Below are 18,259 nucleotides of genomic sequence, written 5' to 3' on the forward strand. Positions count from 1 at the left end.
CCACGGGAGCAGGCGGCGGCGGTCAGCAAAGTGCACGGCGGCGGCGCAGCGAACTGGGAGAGAGGGAGCTGGAGGTGGCAGGGTGTTTGTGGGGCGGAGGAGCGACGCGGGGTCCCTTTATAGCCGAGGAGAGGCGGTGGAGGCTTGGCGGGACACGGTGGAGGCCGGCGAGCGGTGCGGGGCGCGTTAATGGCGTCGCGACGCGGCAGCACGAGCGGTGATGCGGCACAGCAGCGTTGTGATGGCACGGGCAGGCGTGTGGCACGTGGGGGGCGGCGCTGTGCGGCACAGGGGCGACGACGCGAGCGGTGAGGGTGGGGCGCCAGCGGCGGGCGGCACGGCGCGCGGCGTGGCCACGTTGTGCCCGTGCGCACGGCGGGGCACGCGGCGTCGCGGCTCAGGCGTCGGGCACGGCGAGCGTGCAGAGGGGCAGCAGCGGGGCGGGGGCGCGCGCGTTGCGGCATGGGCACGCGCGCACGTGGCCCGAGCAGGGGAGCGGGTGCGCGAGCGCATGCGCGCGGGCAGCGGCGAGCTGTGCAGCATTAAGCCGCAGCGACAAGCGGCGCGGCGGGTGCACGTGGGAGCAAGGGCGGCGTGCGTGGGCGGGGCCGGGAGCAGGCGTGCGCGTGGGCAGGGCAGGGGAGGCGGGCCGGCTTACGTGGGCCGAGCGGCGCTCGGGGCGCGCCGCACGGGTGAGGAAGGAGGGAGAGAGAGAGAGAAGGAAGGGAGGAGGAGGAGGAAAGAAGAAAATGGAGAAAGGAAAATGGAAAAAGGGAAAGGAAAAAGAAAAAGAAAAGGAGAGAGAGATTCGCGCCGAACCTTTCGGCGGCGACCACGACGCCGATCGGGCACGCGCGGCAGTCACTGGCGCGTGCCGCGGCTTTGGTGGTCAGCGGCGTGCGCGGAACGAGCGGAACAGAGGGATGGAATGGGGACTGGATTCGGGTGTCGGGACAAGGGAAAAGATCTCGGGAGTTAGAGTTCAGGTTTTAGGAGGATTTGAGCCCAACGACGGAAATAATTTTAAAAAAATATTTTAGCGAGTGATTTATTTTTGATAGATTTTTGGGTTGTTACAATGGTGATTCTTGTTGGAAAACCGGGACTATTCTATGTTACCAACCGGGATAAATTGGTGTTTCTAGTGACACCAACTACATGTGCTTGGTTACAGGATGGTTCCAGGATCAACGTGCCAAGCTAATTGACCCCGCATCGTGCCAAGCTCAATGCACAGGGCCGCCAACGGGTCCCAGATGACAAGACTGACGCTATAGCCAAGGATGTTGAAGAGGACGCAGCCATGGTGGTAGTCGACGACGGACGAGTCGCGGACTCGCGGTAGCCTAGCGCAGGCTAGTGGATGGGGGATGATGGCGAGGCGGCCCTGACAAAGCAGGGCACGGTGATGGCGCATGGAGGCACGGAATGGCGGTGGCACGGTGGCCGTAAGCAGGAGCGGGGAACGTTTGACTTGTTCCGATGATACTAATCACGCACGGAGGCATTATTTAATGATATAATATATATACAACAGTACATGTTCTTGATAATTAATGAGAGATTAGTAGAGTACAACTAGACCCACATTTGGTGACGGCAGCCATTAATTGTTACCAAATGTTCTTGATAACATGATGAGTTCTGGGGAGTACTGCTGATGACCCCTTGTAGGCCTTATTAGGCCACACCGCGGCCGAAAACAGCCCATAGTTTTTGGATGCAGTAGCATTGCCATGTCCTCCAAATTTTGACGTTGCATATGCCATACAGAGCTCGAACCACTGGAATCACGTTTCATTTCCATCCCAAAGCCAAATACGTCCATAAACGGCCGGCGAGGCACGCCTAGTATCATAGGCTTGGGAGCCGTCGTGGTCGCCAATGTCCGGTCAATCTTCTTACCATCACATGCGTGCCAATGCAAGCCATCGTCCAGCTCCTACGCCGGCAGCTGGTTGATGAAGCGCACGATGCTCGCCATGAGACTCTTGCTGCTGGCGCGCAGCGGGCTGTAGAGGTGGAAGCCATGGTCCTCACCCTCCGACTCTACCAGGGTCGCCTCGCCGCCGCCGGTGCGTGCGTAGTAGTCCTGGAAGCAGTTGAGGAGGAGGCACCCGTGTTCCTGCAGGGTGTCCTTCTCAGCCACGGCCACCAGGACACGGCGGCACCTTAGCGACGCAATCTCCTCGTCCGGAGGGTTGAGACGAGGGTCATCGTTGCTGGCCTTGCCCGCGGTCACGAATGGCCAGAGACAGTTCACCCCGTTTGCTGGAAACACCGCTGTGCCATCTCAGACCTCCTCGGAAGGCAGCCGCTCGGCTCCCCAAAAGTAGGGGTGCACGGTGACCATCCCCTCAATGTCGACGCCCACGCCGCCATCTTGGCTGGCCCGTACCGCTGTGTGGTAGGCGATGTTCCCGCCCGCGCTGTCGCCGGCGAGGAACGTGCGCGCGCGGTCTGCGTAGTCGGCGAGGGACACCACCCATTTGAGCGCAGACCATGCGTCGTCGTAGGCGCGGGTATGGGGTGCTCTAGTGCGAGGCGGTACTCCACCGAGACGATGAGCGCCCCGGTGCTCGCGGCGAGGGAGGTGGCGTAGCGGTGGTACGTCTGGCAGAAGGCGCTCTCCGTGCAGGAGCCGCCGTGGATGTACACGACCAGGGGGAGCCTCCTGTTGCCGGCGGCCGTGGCGGCTCTGGAGGGGAGGAATAGCCGTGCCGACACACCGGTGTCGTGGTCGATGACCACATCTCTTGTTGCCACCCCGCTGTTCGCGGTCGGGTTCTCCGATGCAGCCACGAGAGGACTCCTCAGCAACCTCTCGATTCGGCCATCCTTGTACCGTTTGAGGAACGGGGAGAAGTTGAAGTCGACTTCAGCGACAACATCCTTGTTTGCATGCATAGTGGTCTTTTGGTTGAGTCTATCTGTGTTTGCAGCTCTTTGTTGTGTGTTGTGTACGCTGTAGGCTTGTCGGGGTATGTAGCTGCGCGTGGCCTTGTTGGGCATTTATAGGCTATATGTTCAGTCCGTTAGGTACCTTAATGGATATATAGAAGTAGTTCTATCATCATTTACACCTGCTGACTATCAGTAATGATTAGTACATTGATTATTAATTAGCCAAATATTGGATGAAGATACTAGGGAAGACAGGACGATCGGACAAAGTATAGTATAGGTGCCATGTGTTGATTAAATTAGAACACGGATTATTTAATTTGATTCGTTCTCACAGGGGATCCGATCGATCGACCATGTGTTGACCCGTCGTGGTCAATCAAAAGCATCCAACATGCAATGCACATGCCCTCATGAGAGCTGACCAGCATGGGGTGCAGTTAGGACTATACGTGCCCGGCCGGAAGCTGCGCGTTATCCGTGAGCATCATATTTTATTGATCTGTAGCACGCAATGCACCCCAGCTCGCCAAATCTGTCCATGCGTCTGCCTCACTTGATGTTGAAAAATATTTTTTCTTGCATCGGAATAACTATGTATTATGATATACAGAAACTGTTACTACAGCTAGAAAATGTTATGTACGGTGCATCCACGTGATCCATGTGCGTGACTGTGCATATGGAATGAAATGACCAACGGACATATAAAGGCTTAACTTAACTAAATTAATGAATATTACTAACTACACCATAATCAGACTCATGGTTGTTGAAGTGGGGTGGTTGAAATAGATGCTTTATGCAAAACTATGACTATATATAGATATCAGTCCTGCATTAAGAGTCTGACCCTAAAATTAAAAATCACGGGTTCACACCATAAAATTTTATTGGAATTGATTGAATTTTGTTGTAGATGACTCAGCATGCCTAATAGCTACTCTGTACAAAGCAGTGTAGTTAGACCTATACGTGGGCCCCACGTCAAGAGTTGGACCCTGTAAATAAAATATCGCATTCACACTATTAAATTTCATCGAAATTGATTCAAATTTGTTGAAGACGGCTCAGTATGACTGGCAGGTATTCTGTGCAAAATAGTGTGGCTAGAACTACATGTGGGCCCCACATGATGAGCCGGACCCTGGAAATAAAATCTTGCGATCACACTATAAAATTTTATCGAAATTGATTGAAATTTGTTGGAGATTACTCAATACGACTATTAGCTACTCTGTGCAAAGCAGTATGACTAGAACTACATGTGGGCCCCACATCGAGGGTCGGACCCTAAAAATAAACCCTCGCATTCATACTATAAAATTTTATCAAATTTGAATGAAATTTGTTGGAGATTAATCAGCATGATGCAGGGCTACACGTGATGCATGTGCGTGACTGTGCATATGGAATGAAATGGCCAACGGAACGAAAGGACCAGCTGTTTGCGTGTATGTAACAAACATATATAAGCTTAACTTAATTAAATTAATAAATATTACTCTACACCATAATCATACTACTCATGGTTGTTGAAGTGGAGGTCACAATGATTAGTTGCATAATAATACTCAAGGAAAAACTTTCAGGAAATTTCATACACTGGACATGCATACCTGTCCGTACGTGTAGTGCCTGCATCCACATGATGCATGTGCTTGACAACGCGTGGAACAAAACGACCAACAGAGACGGCCAACGAAAGCACCAGCTGTTTGCGTGTAACTACTAATATAAAGTCTTAACCTTAACAAAATCAATTAACATTTCCAACTATCAAATGCACCGGGTTAGGTACGTACCCAAGCAGAAATATAATGATTAATACATGTGGGAAATAATGCAACTGAAAGCACACAACAACAAGATGCTCCTGACACTATATATAGTCCACGACCCATCTCCACTTATGCTCATCATCAGTCATCTCCCTTGATACCGTTGCCTTCTACAACTACTATACTCCCATAGTTAGAGACGATGGCAACCACGCTAGCCACACTACGTGAGATCCGGCATGCGCAGCGTGCTGATGGCCCAGCAGCCATGCTCGGTATTGGCACTGCAAATCCAACAAACTACGTGCTTCAGGAGGAGTTCCCTGACTACTATTTTCGTGTCACAAACAAGGAGCACCTCACCGACCTCAAAGATACATTCAAGAAACTATGTAAGTAAACATGTCATCAATACTGATTGTTGTTATTAGTGTGTGTGTGTGTGTTTTCCAAATTGCAGGTCATTTTAATGATGATCAAGCGATATATTAATGATGATCATTCTCAAATACTTGAACTGATTAGGTCGGATCGCGGGGTTGGAGAAACGTTTCTTTCACCACACGGAGCAGCTGCTCAACGCCAACCCGGCCTTCGTCCAAGGGACGCCCACGGCCCTCGACGCGCGACTCGAGGGCCGTGGGCGTCAGCCGCCGCCAAGGCCATAGCGAGATGGGGCCGCCCGGCCCCCGACATCACCCACCTCATCGTCAGCAACAACTCTGAAGCCCGCTCACCTGGCGTAGACGTTGGGCTGGCCACACTCCTCGCCCTCCGCCCCAACGTCTGTCGGACTGTGCTCCAGCTCAACGGCTGCTCGGCAGGCTGCGCCGTCCTCCACCTGGCAAAGGCTGCATCATTGTGGTTTCGTCTAGATTTATTCACAATTTATTGATATCTGCTAGATCTACAAGTTTTATATCAATTCTTTTTGTTCTAGTTTTTATCAGCAATTATCCAGCTTGAAACTGTTTCTTGTCGGCTTTTATCGCATTATTATCTTTCAATCATCATATAGCTGATTAGATTTGTTCCAAGTGTTGTTTCGCGTAGTTTTATTTAGATTACGTTTTAGTGATCTTTATAGCTCTGCGTCTACGTCGGCTGATTTAGCCGATTGTATCTATTTGTGTCAGATCTCTAGCCGATAAGTTTGTGGGAACGATTCGGCAATCTAGCTGATACATTCCAGAATCTAACGTTTGCATATCCTTGTCAATTTACAGATCAAATTGACATGCATGCCTTGCACACATCGGGGACTGTCAGTTTGTTAGTACGTGAAGGTCACCGCTCGATTTTTGCGTCAACAGTTGTCCCAGTTCGATGTTGCTCTTTATTGCCTACCGCGGCGTTCTTCCCTCCATCATCCCTATGTCGTCGGTGCTCGCGCTCCCCTCCGGTGCCCGCCCTTCCCTCCGGTGCCATCCCCTCCAGCGCGCTCCCCTCCGTCGCAAGCTCCACCGGGTGGGAGCTCCGCCGCGAGTGCGAGATACACCGAGCGCGGGCTTTGCTGGGCAGGAGCTCCAGCTGGCCGTCGGGCACAAGCTCCACCACGCACGAGCTCGGGCGCGAGCTCGGCCTGCGCTCCCGACCGGTTGGCTCATCTAGAGGTCCCAGTCCGCCTGCGCTCCCCATTGGAAGAAGCAATCAGGAAGAAGATATGAGCGGGACTGCTAGTCAGTGAGATAAGAAGAGTGTTGGATGGGGTGGGCTACAATGACAGGTGGGTCCGCTTGTATGTGTTTCTCAAAAGCCACAGGTGCTCCACCAAACCGTTTTATGATTTTCTCACAACAACTTTCCCACAGCCCACAGCCCACAGTCCACAACTGTTTTTCTAAAAGCCACAACTTAACCAAACACACTCTGAGTAGCCCACTCCAATAGACTTTGAATTTACCACTCTCCAAATCCAACAACTGCATTCAACACTCTCTCTCTACACTCCAGGGGCGTAGCTACAGGTACGCCGAGTTGGGCGCGGCATACCCTGTGTTTTGGCCTAGTAGCGCAATTGATATTTTAGCCCACAAGTAAAAGGTAAAAACATCAAAGTCAAACCCTTCCGTCACCTACGCCGCCGCCTCCTCTCGCGACGTTTGGTGCCGCGCATCGTTGTCGTCTAGTGCCTTCCCGCGACCATGCCTCCGGCCATCCGCCGCCTGCCGCTGCCGCCTGCCCAGCCGCCCAGAGGTGCCCACCCGACCATCGCCACGCACAGCGCAAGACCTAATAGGCAGCAGCTAGCCACGCCGGTTTCCCCATTCTGCCATTCATATCATCCTTTTCCTCGGTTCCTATTGCAGCCTTGCAGGACCCGGCGCAGGTGCATTAGAAGTATTCTTTGTAGAGTACTCTTCTTTGTATTGCTTTTTCTCTCCATTCATACAATCATACTCTTACAACTAAAACAAATATTGATGCATGCAGTAAGAAGTGTTCCTCGGTTCTTCTCCATTCACACTTGTAATTAAAACAAATATTGATGCATGCATTTTTTATTTGTAGAATTGTTGAATTACGAAGAGGAACAGAGATATATTTTTGACTATTTGTCTTGTACTGTATGCAACTTTTGCAAGTGTTGAATTTAAGACTTAGTATGTTAGTTTTGTTAATTTTTGAAATTTGCTTATCTAATTATATATGATTTGTACTGTTTATAGAATTATCGAATCCATATGAAAAATTTATGGTGGCATACCCTATGATAAAATCCTAGCTACGCCACTACTACACAATAACGCATGGGTCCCACGCGCCATTCCACACTTGGCAAGCCAGTTTGGCTAGCCAGATGGCTTGTCGAGCTGGATGGCTAGTCTGTTGGAGAGCTATTTTGGTGTTGAATAGCTAAAACTTTGCTTGACAAACCATTTTTTTAGTTTCTTAAAGATGCTATGCATTCTCTGTTTATGTAAATGGTTTTCATGGGCAGTTTCCCCAGATGAAGGATCCTAGCAGAATGTTTCAAAGGCACACTTTTGATCACGCACGTCATTGTAAACATACTACATCAGTCGACCTGAGGTGCACGATTGGTTCAACCATCAATATCGACAGAATTCTTGAAGTCGCCTGCAAGGATCAGAATGCATATGACCCAGCGTTCCATACGCGGTCAATAATTCACGTTGTGCAAACAATAAAAAACAAACAAACAATAATATAACCTTTTATCCCAAATAATCATATCCAACCGAATCTACATTTTCGACTCTCTATTTGCTTCTCCATAAAAATTCAACTTCACATTAAGCAGCTCACTTCAACAGACTCTTCATTTATCACCCTCTACACACGCTGACGCATGGATCTCATGCGTCATCCACAAAGTCAGTTTGGCTAGCCGGAAAATTTGACTAGCGCTGGGCCAATTTGGAGAGACATGACTTGGCGAGTTGCATGGATAGTCTTTTGAAGAGCTATATTTTGATGTTATTTAGCCAAATTTTGATTTGACGAGCCATTTAGCTGGTCTTTTGAAAATACTTACATATATAGTATTACTTGAAGTTTTGCAAAATAATATGACGAAAGAGAAGCCATTTCTCCTTAAAAAAAGACCACCATATACATGATATAGATACAAAATCCCATGTTTCTATTGCTCTTTGCTCATTTAAAAAAAAAAAGAGAAAACACTTGTACAAGTGTATACCACGCTCAGACACAAAACATACGCACACGAGAGGTATTGAAACCTGGCGTGAAGAGAGTGGTCGCTTGAATGAGACTAATGAATAAAAAAAGTACCACGACAGGGGAATAAAGTTATAAGGTGACCTGCTCAAGTAATGCCACGATTGGGACACACGCATAGACAGACCGACAGATCGATATCATCAGCTGTATAAATCCATGGAGCCCATTGGCCCATGGGTGTCCCTCAAAGCTTGACGACGACAAGCTCCCAGCACGGCAATGGCCGAGGATGGCGCGGCACAGCCGCCGCAAAGTGACAAGAACAGTAGCCAGCCGGCGGAGTACCAGCTGAAGGAGTACCTGCTGCTTCTTGCCACCCTGGTGGCGACGGTGACCTACGCGGCGGGGCTCAACCTGCCGTGGGGCTCCTGGCTGGAGGACGCGCCGGCGGAGGGGCGGCTCGCCGGCGACTCCATCCTCCGGGAGACAAACTACACGCGCTACATCGTCTTCTACTACTTCAACGCCATCTCCTTCGCGGCGTCGCTCCTGGTCGGCCTCCTCCTCCTCCTCCTCCACCGGGACGGCAATAACTGGAGCGGCTGGCTGCTCCCGCTCGTGAGGACGGTGATGGTCGTCGACCTGCTCGGCCTCACGGGCGCCTACGCCGTCGGTGGCAGCCACGACGGCTTCACCACCGCTTCCGCCTCCGTCCTGGCCTCCGCCGTCTTCGCCTACGTCGCCGTCGCCTTCCTGAACTTCGCCGTACGCCGCCTGCTCCACCGCGGAGGTGGCGCCGCCGCCAACCAACAAGCTCAGGGAGACGTGCCATCGGTAACGGAGAAGGACGAGCTTGGCCGGCACAAGATCCTGATGGTGCTCGCCGTCTTCGCGGCGACCATCGCGTACGTGGCCGGGCTGAACCCGCCGGGAGGCTTCTGGCGGAGCGCCGAGGAAGGGCACCACGCCGCCGCCGACCCGGTGCTGCAGCGCCTCCACCCCAACCGCTACAAGGCCTTCTTCTTCTGCAACACCGCCGCCTTCGCTGCGTCCCTGACCGCCATCATGATCATCGTGGATTACGCCAATGTCAGGATCACTATACCTATTATGTCTCGTTTTGGGCTTAGGAACCGACGTTTCCTACCGGGCCTGCGTGCCTATTATCCATTGGGCTAAGCCCATGTAACCAGCTAGCTACTTATACCTAGAGAGCGAGGAGGAGAGACATCAATCAATCGTGTATGAACTAAACAGCTTCTTCCTCCTCAAGGCAACCGGATCTCATGCCGTTCCCGATCCATCTCTTTGATCCCCAATTCTTGCTGTTCTTCCTCGAATTTCCTTCTCCAATCCTTCCCCCGCTATCCTGCTGCTAACAATTGGTATCAGAGACACCGATCCCTGAATTTCTCCTCTATCCTCCTTCCTCTAATTCATCTGGATCTCGTGGACGACCACCACCTCCACCTGTCGGCGCCATGTCTCTCGACACCAAGCTCCTGCTAGATGAGATGCACAAGCTCGGCGACCGCTTCACGTCGACTTCCTGGAGTTTCTGCACGGGGAGGTCAAGTTTGAGCAAGGGAAACAACCGTCGGATGAGTGCCTCCAACCTGTTCGATGAAATGACTAGAAGCGATTTCGAAGAGTGGCGGTCACCAAGTTGCATCCTCGAGGTCACCATTCACAAGGTTTGCTACCCTATTACTGAATTTGTGCTTCTCCAAGTTTTTGGTTCATTTGGAGTGGTGGAGCAAGTACACGTGTTTGGGGGAACGGATGTTGTGATGGCTCGAGTTGTGTTTGAGTCCAAGGAGGTCGCAGCAGATGCTTTTGGGGAGTTGCATGGCCGAAACATCTATGATGATTGTTGTCGGATGGAGATCAAGTGGGGATTGTACCGAGAGTGCGCAGCAACTCCAGACACAAGTCGTGGTACCATGGAAAGCTGTTCTACCACGGATGTTCCTGTGTTGCATTCATCACCGACGGCTTTTAGTGCGTCTGAGACATCCTCATCGTCATCCTCGACTCCAATCCCAACACCAGCAGCTCGAGGTGTAGAGGAGAGGACTTCCACTGCCTCGCCCACCAGGTGTTCGAGTGAGTGCCTCTGCCACGACATCGACTTGTTGAAGCCCATCAGTGCTGCGGTAATTTCCACTCCCGCACCTGTTGCCCCTCCGAGTACAGAGGAGGAGACCCCTGCCATCTCGCCCACATGGTGTTCGTCAGATTACCTCCATGGCGACGCGCATGAGCTGGTTAAGCAGGGCATTCCCAACCAGGCCAAGCTCGTGCCAGTCATCAGGATGGCCATTTCAGCCAAGCTTTCATCCACTTTCATGGACGCTCAAGTGGTGTTTGAGGACATGCCACAAAGGTATATCACTACCTTAGCACCTGAACTTTTGTTGGGAGTTGTTCTGTTGGGTAGTGGCACCAAGAGTCATGAGTACCAGAAGGTGTTAAAGGGCATGACAGTTCTGAGTACAGTTATGTTAGGCCAATTATCTGCTCATGTGTTTGCCAAAGCACAATGGCCACCTCCTTTATTGGACTGCAACATTTTGCTTCCTGAAACCATTGAGCTATACTTCAGCTTTTGGCCACTAGTCAATTGTGATTGGGCTACTGTAGTTGGCAGAGAATCTTGGCCACCACCTATGCAACACTGCATCATTTGGCATTCTGAAAACTTCCAGATGTGCTTCAGTCTTTGGCAGCCAGTTAATAGTGATTTGGTTACTGTACAGCAAAAACCACCATGGCCTCCACCTATACAGCTAGAGATGCAATCTGATGGTGTCCAGTTCAGACCAACACCTTGGCCATCCTTTTGCTGTCAAATAGTTGTGGTGCATCAAGCTACTGTGTACTTGCAGACATCTCTGTCAATGTTAATGACTGATTCAATGATCAGGTGCCTGATGAGGTCTCTCAAATGTGAGCTTGTGCTTCAATGGTCAAATTCTGCATATGAGAGTGCTTTCACATATCTATTTATGACAAGAATCAGAATCCTTCTATCAAATCATGGTTTTCTATCTAGTGGCTATCTACCTCCTGATTCAATTAAGCTGATAGAATGTTGTGGTTGGGTTACTGTGCAGCACATGCTACCTTGGCCACCTGTGCAGTGTGAGTTGCAGATTGATGGGTTCATCTGGGAACTAGTGGTTAATATTTTTCAGTATCTTTCAGAATACATGAGATGTCTGGCATTAGAGACATCAATCAATCGTGTATGAACTAAACAGCTTCTTCCTCCTCAAGGCAACCGGATCTCATGCCGTTCCCGATCCATCTCTTTGATCCCCAATTCTTGCTGTTCTTCCTCGAATTTCCTTCTCCAATCCTTCCCCCGCTATCCTGCTGCTAACAGCCAAGCTCGACCTCAAGCGGATGAAGTTCCGAGCGAGGGATTACGCGCTGTATGGGCTCATCGTCACGGCGCTCTTGGGCCTCGGCGGCGCCTACGCCGCCGGGAGCTGCAGGGACAGCAAGCACACCGGATATGTTGTCGGCCTGATTCTCCCCGTCGCTGTCTGCATTTATTTCCAGTATGTTGCTGCGAAGAGCTCTTGCATTAAGAACATCAAGGATTGGTACGACAGACGGATTGAAGCAAACAAGAAATCGCCCAACAAATATAACCTTATCAGGTATGCAGTATTGATATATATAATTATTCTGTCTACTGGTCACCCGAGTTTTCCCCTTCTTACCGTGCTTCTTCTACCAACCCAACCTCTTTTTCAACCTCCAGCTCCCCTACACCTCCCGCCGTCCAGTCCGTCCAGATATATATTTGTGCTATACCTATATGCGAAGTGCGCATGTGCCAGAGATCTCTTTTCATTGACGCGAACCCTAAGTACTACTATCAGGTTTTTTTCACCATAAGGAATATTACCAGATAAGGTACACTCAATTCGCATATTATGAACCTTTTATTTAAGGTTCATGAACATGTTTTATGAGCTGTAGATATTTTTTTGGTATTCCTTTCATCTAAAAATGTCTCAGTTTTTTTTTTCCAAAATTGTTAGAGGCATTTGATATTTTCCCATTTAAATTTAAAGACACACTGCACGCCAGCCCTAAATACCTGCTACATCAGTCCTAAACCGCTTTGATTAAACGGAATTGGAAGTTTTGGTATGCCCCAAACTAAATGGTTTTGGAGATTTGGAGTTGAGGTCAAAATTAGAAGAAGAAAAAAACTACTGAGGGGTCAATACAGACTTATAATAGCAAATATCTAACACAGTTTTGGAACAAGTTAAACAAAAAAGTAACATAATATCATGTGGGTGAGCAAGCCAAGAAATTATCAATAATGCACTAGGGAAGGGTGATCGAGTCTCACAACTCACACCATACTATTTGTCATCCTCTTTGGGTTGATCTTAATTTTCTAAATATCATGCACTAGAAATCTCTCTTCATTTCCTGAATTTGCTAAATGTTTTATGTAAAGCTTATTAAATCTTTTCATGAGCTACAGATACTTTCGTGTGATTCCTTGCATTCCAAATGTTACCCATTTCCCCTGAAATTGTTACAGGCATTTAGTATTTTTTCTTCATTTAAATTATATAATCACTACCACGCCTGCCCTAGCTGAGCTCAAGGGCCAAAACTAAATGGAATTGAATGAGCTGAGGAAGCAAATAAGGACTTATTCAAGTTTGTAATAACAAAAATTTGGATTAAAACAGAAAAATTAGAGAAAACTAGTCCATCAGCCCGTGCTCTCGCACGGGCTATATTTTTTAAAAATTATAACACACATCATTTGTGTATATCTTAATTAATATCATATGCTAACAGTTTAAGAAATAGAAGATTATTTTAGAATCATATTTTGATTTATATTTTTAATATAGGTCATTTGGATTCAAATTTAAGGTTACCTCATGTTATTTTGGTGCAAATTTAAAAGGTTATTTTAACTATTAGTGGTGGACAATTTATTTGCAAATTTAGGGATTATATTAAATTATTTTTATAATGGTAGAAGTGGGTAATTTTGAGAAAGATTAGGAGGTTACTTTAATTTATTTTATCTAATGGCAGAGGTGGGTAATTTAGATATAGGTTTAGGGGGTTATTCTAGATTGTTTTCATAATGACATAGGTGGGTAATTTTTTAGAAATCGTAACAGATCCAATGGTTGTGATGATTTGAGTCTACTTATTGACGGCCAGATGTTTTGCTTTTTTGTGAGAATTTCTAGAATTTCTCTTTTTTTTCTAAAGTGTTCACCTAGGATCCTATGTGGCATCACCTGGGGGCTTCAAAAGGAGTCTTCAATTAGTAATAGTAAGATGTTTAACATAGTTGTGAAAAAAATTAAACAAGCTATATGTCATATAGTGGAAATTGAATAATGTAGTCAAAAATAATATGGGAACTAGTGGTATAATTATATTCATCATTGGTACACCACTTAGTAAAGAAGAAAATGGTTTAATTGCTGGTACAATGATGAATATTGACAAGATAATATTTTTTCACTAATGACATAAGTTTCTTGCTACAGCACAACATTTTATCACAAACAAGCTATATGTCATATAGTGGAAACAATATGGTTTGGTGAACAGTATCCCAGTAATATTTTGTCGCTCTTGCTTTATCAATAATGTAAAACAAGCTATATGTCAAAGTAACCGCTAATAATGTGTCTAAATTAGTGACATGTAAAAAATACCTAGTCCCAATTTAAATGGTAGGATGTATAACAATGAGAAAAAAAGTAGATTGATCACAAAAAACCCTTTGAACAGTAAAAACAGTGTCCATTCCTAATGATATGGTGTCGCGGTATATATCATCCTACCGCAAATAATAGCGATAAAACAATACTTTGACACTATTTTTGGTGTCCTTTCCTAATGATATGCTGCCGCGGAATATAGCATCCTCAATTAATTAATAGCTAAAATTTCCCTATTTTCACTACCTAATATATATACTCCAATTTCTTTAACTTGCAGTGCTCTTAGTGCGATTGTTACGGAGGCTAGCATACGTGACGACCTGAATAGAGCTCGTGAAAACATCCAGTTGCTTGCCATTCTTGCGGCGACCATCGCTTACACGGCAGGACTAGATCCACCTGGTGGTGTATGGGCGTCCAAAGGGGATGGTTACAATGTAGGAGACCCAATACTCCTCACAACTCATCCTGGGCGTTACAAGGCCTTCTTCTACTTCAACTCGGCGGCTTTCGTGGCGTCACTGGTCATCATGGTGATGTTGCAGAGTAAAAATCTAGCTGAAAGCCACGCGCTGAAGGCGGCCATGATACTAGATCTGTTCGGTCTCATAGGTGCATATGCTGCTGGGAGTTGCAGGGACACAAGCACCTCCATTTACACGGTCGCCTTGGCAGGCGGTGTCCTCATCTACGTGGTTATCCACATTGTGTTCTTCACACCAGAGAGCACATCAAGCAAGAACGAAGAACAGCTGGAGTACAAGCGTAAGGTGTTGCTCCTTCTCGCAATCTTGGCTGCCACACTCACCTACCAGGCCGGCTTGACCCCTCCAGGGGGCTTGTGGGAAACTGGGCACCGCGCCGGCTTCCCGATCCTCCAAGACAAGTACCCTCTCCGTTACAAGGCATTCTTCTACTGCAATGCAGCAAGCTTCATGGCGTCCGTGGCTCTCATCATCCTCCTGCTCAACGCCAATATGTATAAGCCAGGCATACGGTGCTATGCACTCGTTGTCTGCATGGTGGCCGGCATGGTCGGACTCATGTGCGCCTATGCTGCTGGGAGCTCCATGCATCTGCGAACCTCCATCATCGTGCTGGTATTGCTTGCTGCCGTCACCGCAATCCTAGTCATTCTAGCTATCAGACTCTTTGTGGAGAAGCTAAGATCTGCCGCCGAAGCTCGAAAAGCCAAGGAAAATCCAAATGATCTTGAACAGCAACGACACAATCACAATGGCGTCAACAAACCCATCACCCCCAACAATAATGATCCAAAACCCAATGCCAGTGATCCAAAAGCCAGTGCCAGTGATCCAAAACCCAATAATACCAATGATCCAAAACCCACTGCCAGTGATCGAAAACCGAGTAATGCCAGTGATCCAAAACCCAATAATGCTAGTGATCCAAAACACTGTCCCCCTGCTGATCAGGAGGATCTGGCGGAAACTGCCATGTACCTGATGCTGGTAGGAATACTGGCTGCGAGCGTGACCTACCTGACGGGCCTGAAACCACCCGGTGGCATGTGGAGGGATGACGACAATGGACACTCTGCAGGCAACCCGGTCCTCTACGACATCAACAAGCAACGGTACAATGCTTTCTTCTACTGCAACTCCACCTCCTTCGTGGCTTCCATCACCATCATCGCCTTGCTGCTGCTCCAATGGATGGCGACATTTTTTGGGAAACCAGTACTGTCTCTTGGGCCGATGCACACAGCCATGGTACTTGACATGCTCGCCCTCCTGGGTGCCTACGCTGCGGGAAGTGATCGGGAGTCGAGCAGATCCTGGAAGGTCATCCTGCTCGTCCCCTTAGTGGTCTTGGTCATCTTTCTCTTTTGGTTCATCTGTGGGAACAAACAGGAGGAGCCGACGAAGCCGAAAACCAGAGCCGCATACGAAGCCGATGCCTCGGTTACTAGATTTGACCACTAGCACGCACGGACCAATGGAAAATAATGGACATGCTTGAGAGGGTCCGTTGTTGGATGTGCCACGCTGAGCTACTTACAGGTTGACTTTCAATTAAGGAATAACCACCACTCTACTACACAAATACCAGCTGTTGACACAGTCGTTTGCTTGCCTTAAGTATTTTCTGAAGCAGGAGTCCAAATGCCGAGTTATTTGCTCATGTATGTGTAATCTTTATTTCCCCAATGTCATTTTATTTGGAACCAAGCCACATGTATACATCGAGTTGTCAGTCGTTTATAATGCATTAAACTTTTGTAACGGACACTTGAGGCCCGTTACAAGGCCCAACATCTGTAACGGTCATTGTTTGGCCCCCGTTACCCATAAGCGCGGCAGGCTTGACCCCGACCTGGCCACCACAACGCCCGTTACCGCATTAATTCATTGTAAGGGGTCGTTAAAGTGCATCCGTTATGAAAATTATACCTATCGGTAACGGTCTCTTAATGTCCGTTACCGATCATTGTCATATCGGTAACGGTCGCTTAAGGACCGTTACCAATAGGGCAGTTATCGTACCTAGCTGTCGCTGGTAGTAACGCGCGTTACCGATGACTATTTGATGCCCGTTACCCATAGATCGGTGTTACTTGTGTCTGTTGATGCCCATTACCAGAGTCGGAGCTCAATAATTGAAGTCACTGGCGCAGCAGCCAGCGGGCGTCCTCCGTGCCGTCGCCGCAACCGGCGCCTCCTCGGCCGCACTCGCCTCCACCGCTGTCAAGCAGGAGCGCGGCGGCACTGCTGCTCGATGTGTCCTGCTGCTGCTGCTTCCGCGCCGGCGTCACCGAAGGTGCCGGCAGACGTCGACCACGGCGTCCTCCGCGCCGTCGCCGTCCTCCAAAGCAGCAGCCCTTCTTCCACGCCATCGCCGCGGCCGCGACGCCGCCTCCTCCTCAGGCGCGCTTGCCTCGTAGATAGTCCTCGTCAAGGTGGAAATTGCCCCCTTTTATTGAACTTCGCTGTCCTAATCCTCTTACTCATCGGTTTTGGTGATGAATTATGCTCATTTGATGTATGGAAATTGCCCCTGTTCATTGAACTTGTAGATGGCGGCTGCTGATCGGGCTTGGATGTATAGACAGCCCCGAGATTGGGATAATTTCATAACCGGGGTCAATGGTTTTCTAGCTCAAGTAGACGCGGATATGAGAAACCGTGGTGTTCAGGCAATGTATTGCCCCTGTATAGATGGTCTCAACCAGAAGAAGTTCAAACAACGGGACAACATTTTTCATCATTTGATCACACGTGGTTTCACAAAAAATTACACGTGTTGGAACAAACATGGTGAGGAAGGCTTTAATGAAGTCGAAGCAGGATGCCTAAATGAAGGTGAAGCGCGACACCATGCTCAAGGCCTTAATGAAGGGGCAGCGCGATGCCATGATGAAGCCCTTGATGAAGGAGGAGATTTTGAGGAAAATGAACCATTCCCACCCTTTGTGATGAGGCCTGAGGATATGACTGATCAAGAAGTTACGAGCTTCAATGATGGTGAGGTGTTGCAACATGTCAACATGTGCACAATGTTGATCAAATGGTGCGGGATGTTGAGTTTCAAGGAGTGTACACAACTTCTGTATTAGCGAGGCTGAAGCAGTTCATTGAAGATTCAAAGAAACCCCTCTATCCTGGTTGCCAGAAGTACTCTCGCCTTTCTGGTGATCTAAAACTTCTGCAGCTTATGGCAGATCATGGTTGGAGCAACAAAAGTTTCAAACAACTATTGGATCTGCTTAGAGACATGCTACCTGAGGGAAACCAAATAGCCGAGTCTGTCTATGAGGCAAAGAAGATAATTTGTCCTTTGGGAATAGAGGTTGAAAAAATTCATGCATGCAAGAACAGTTGTGTATTGTTCCGTGGAGATTATGTAGACCTTGACTAGTGCCCCAAGTGTGGGTGTGATCGGTACAAGAGGAAAAAAGATGGTGGAGATGATAATGCTGATGACGGGAATGAGCTCGTGGAGATCAGAGGCAAGAAGAAGGTTAACAGAGGGGGTCCTGTAAGGGTGGCATGATATTTTCCCGTCATTCCCCGGTTGAAAAGATGGTTCGCCACAAGAAAGGAGGCACGTTACAAAAGAATCATCCCATGACTAAATGTATGTAGCTAGGCGAGCAGCAATCACAATCACAAGCAATCACAAGCTTAGGTAAGAAGCTTTCATTCACAACAACATCAATCACAAGAACATCAA

At 48.4% G+C, this 18,259-nt stretch overlaps 1 protein-coding gene and 2 pseudogenes across 1 annotated transcript; 2 read left to right on the top strand and 1 right to left on the bottom strand.

Moving 5' to 3' along the window:
- Positions 1–1,483: 1,483 nt before the first annotated feature.
- LOC120659288 lies at positions 1,484–2,970 on the bottom strand (annotated as a pseudogene).
- Positions 2,971–4,843: 1,873 nt separating this feature from the next.
- Positions 4,844–5,891, top strand: LOC120658675 (annotated as a pseudogene).
- Positions 5,892–8,597: 2,706 nt separating this feature from the next.
- On the top strand, positions 8,598–16,341 carry LOC120659289. Its single transcript, XM_039937366.1, has 3 exons — positions 8,598–9,422; positions 11,727–12,001; positions 14,343–16,341. The coding sequence occupies exons 1-3, from the start codon at positions 8,613–8,615 to the stop codon at positions 16,009–16,011; spliced, it is 2,754 nt and encodes a 917-aa protein (XP_039793300.1). The 5' UTR covers positions 8,598–8,612; the 3' UTR covers positions 16,012–16,341.
- The last annotated feature ends 1,918 nt before the right edge of the window (positions 16,342–18,259 follow it).

This window comes from Panicum virgatum, chromosome 2N (genome assembly GCF_016808335.1).
Source record: "Panicum virgatum strain AP13 chromosome 2N, P.virgatum_v5, whole genome shotgun sequence".
Lineage (NCBI taxonomy): Eukaryota > Viridiplantae > Streptophyta > Magnoliopsida > Poales > Poaceae > Panicum > Panicum virgatum.

Coding starts and splice junctions, on each gene's coding strand:
- LOC120659289 (XM_039937366.1), top strand. CDS start 8,613: ATGGCCGAGGATGGCGCGGCACAGCCGCCGCAAAGTGACAAGAACAGT. Junction 9,423..11,726: donor TCATCGTGGATTACGCCAAT/GTCAGGATCACT, acceptor CTAACAGCCAAG/CTCGACCTCAAGCGGATGAA. Junction 12,002..14,342: donor AACAAATATAACCTTATCAG/GTATGCAGTATT, acceptor TTTAACTTGCAG/TGCTCTTAGTGCGATTGTTA.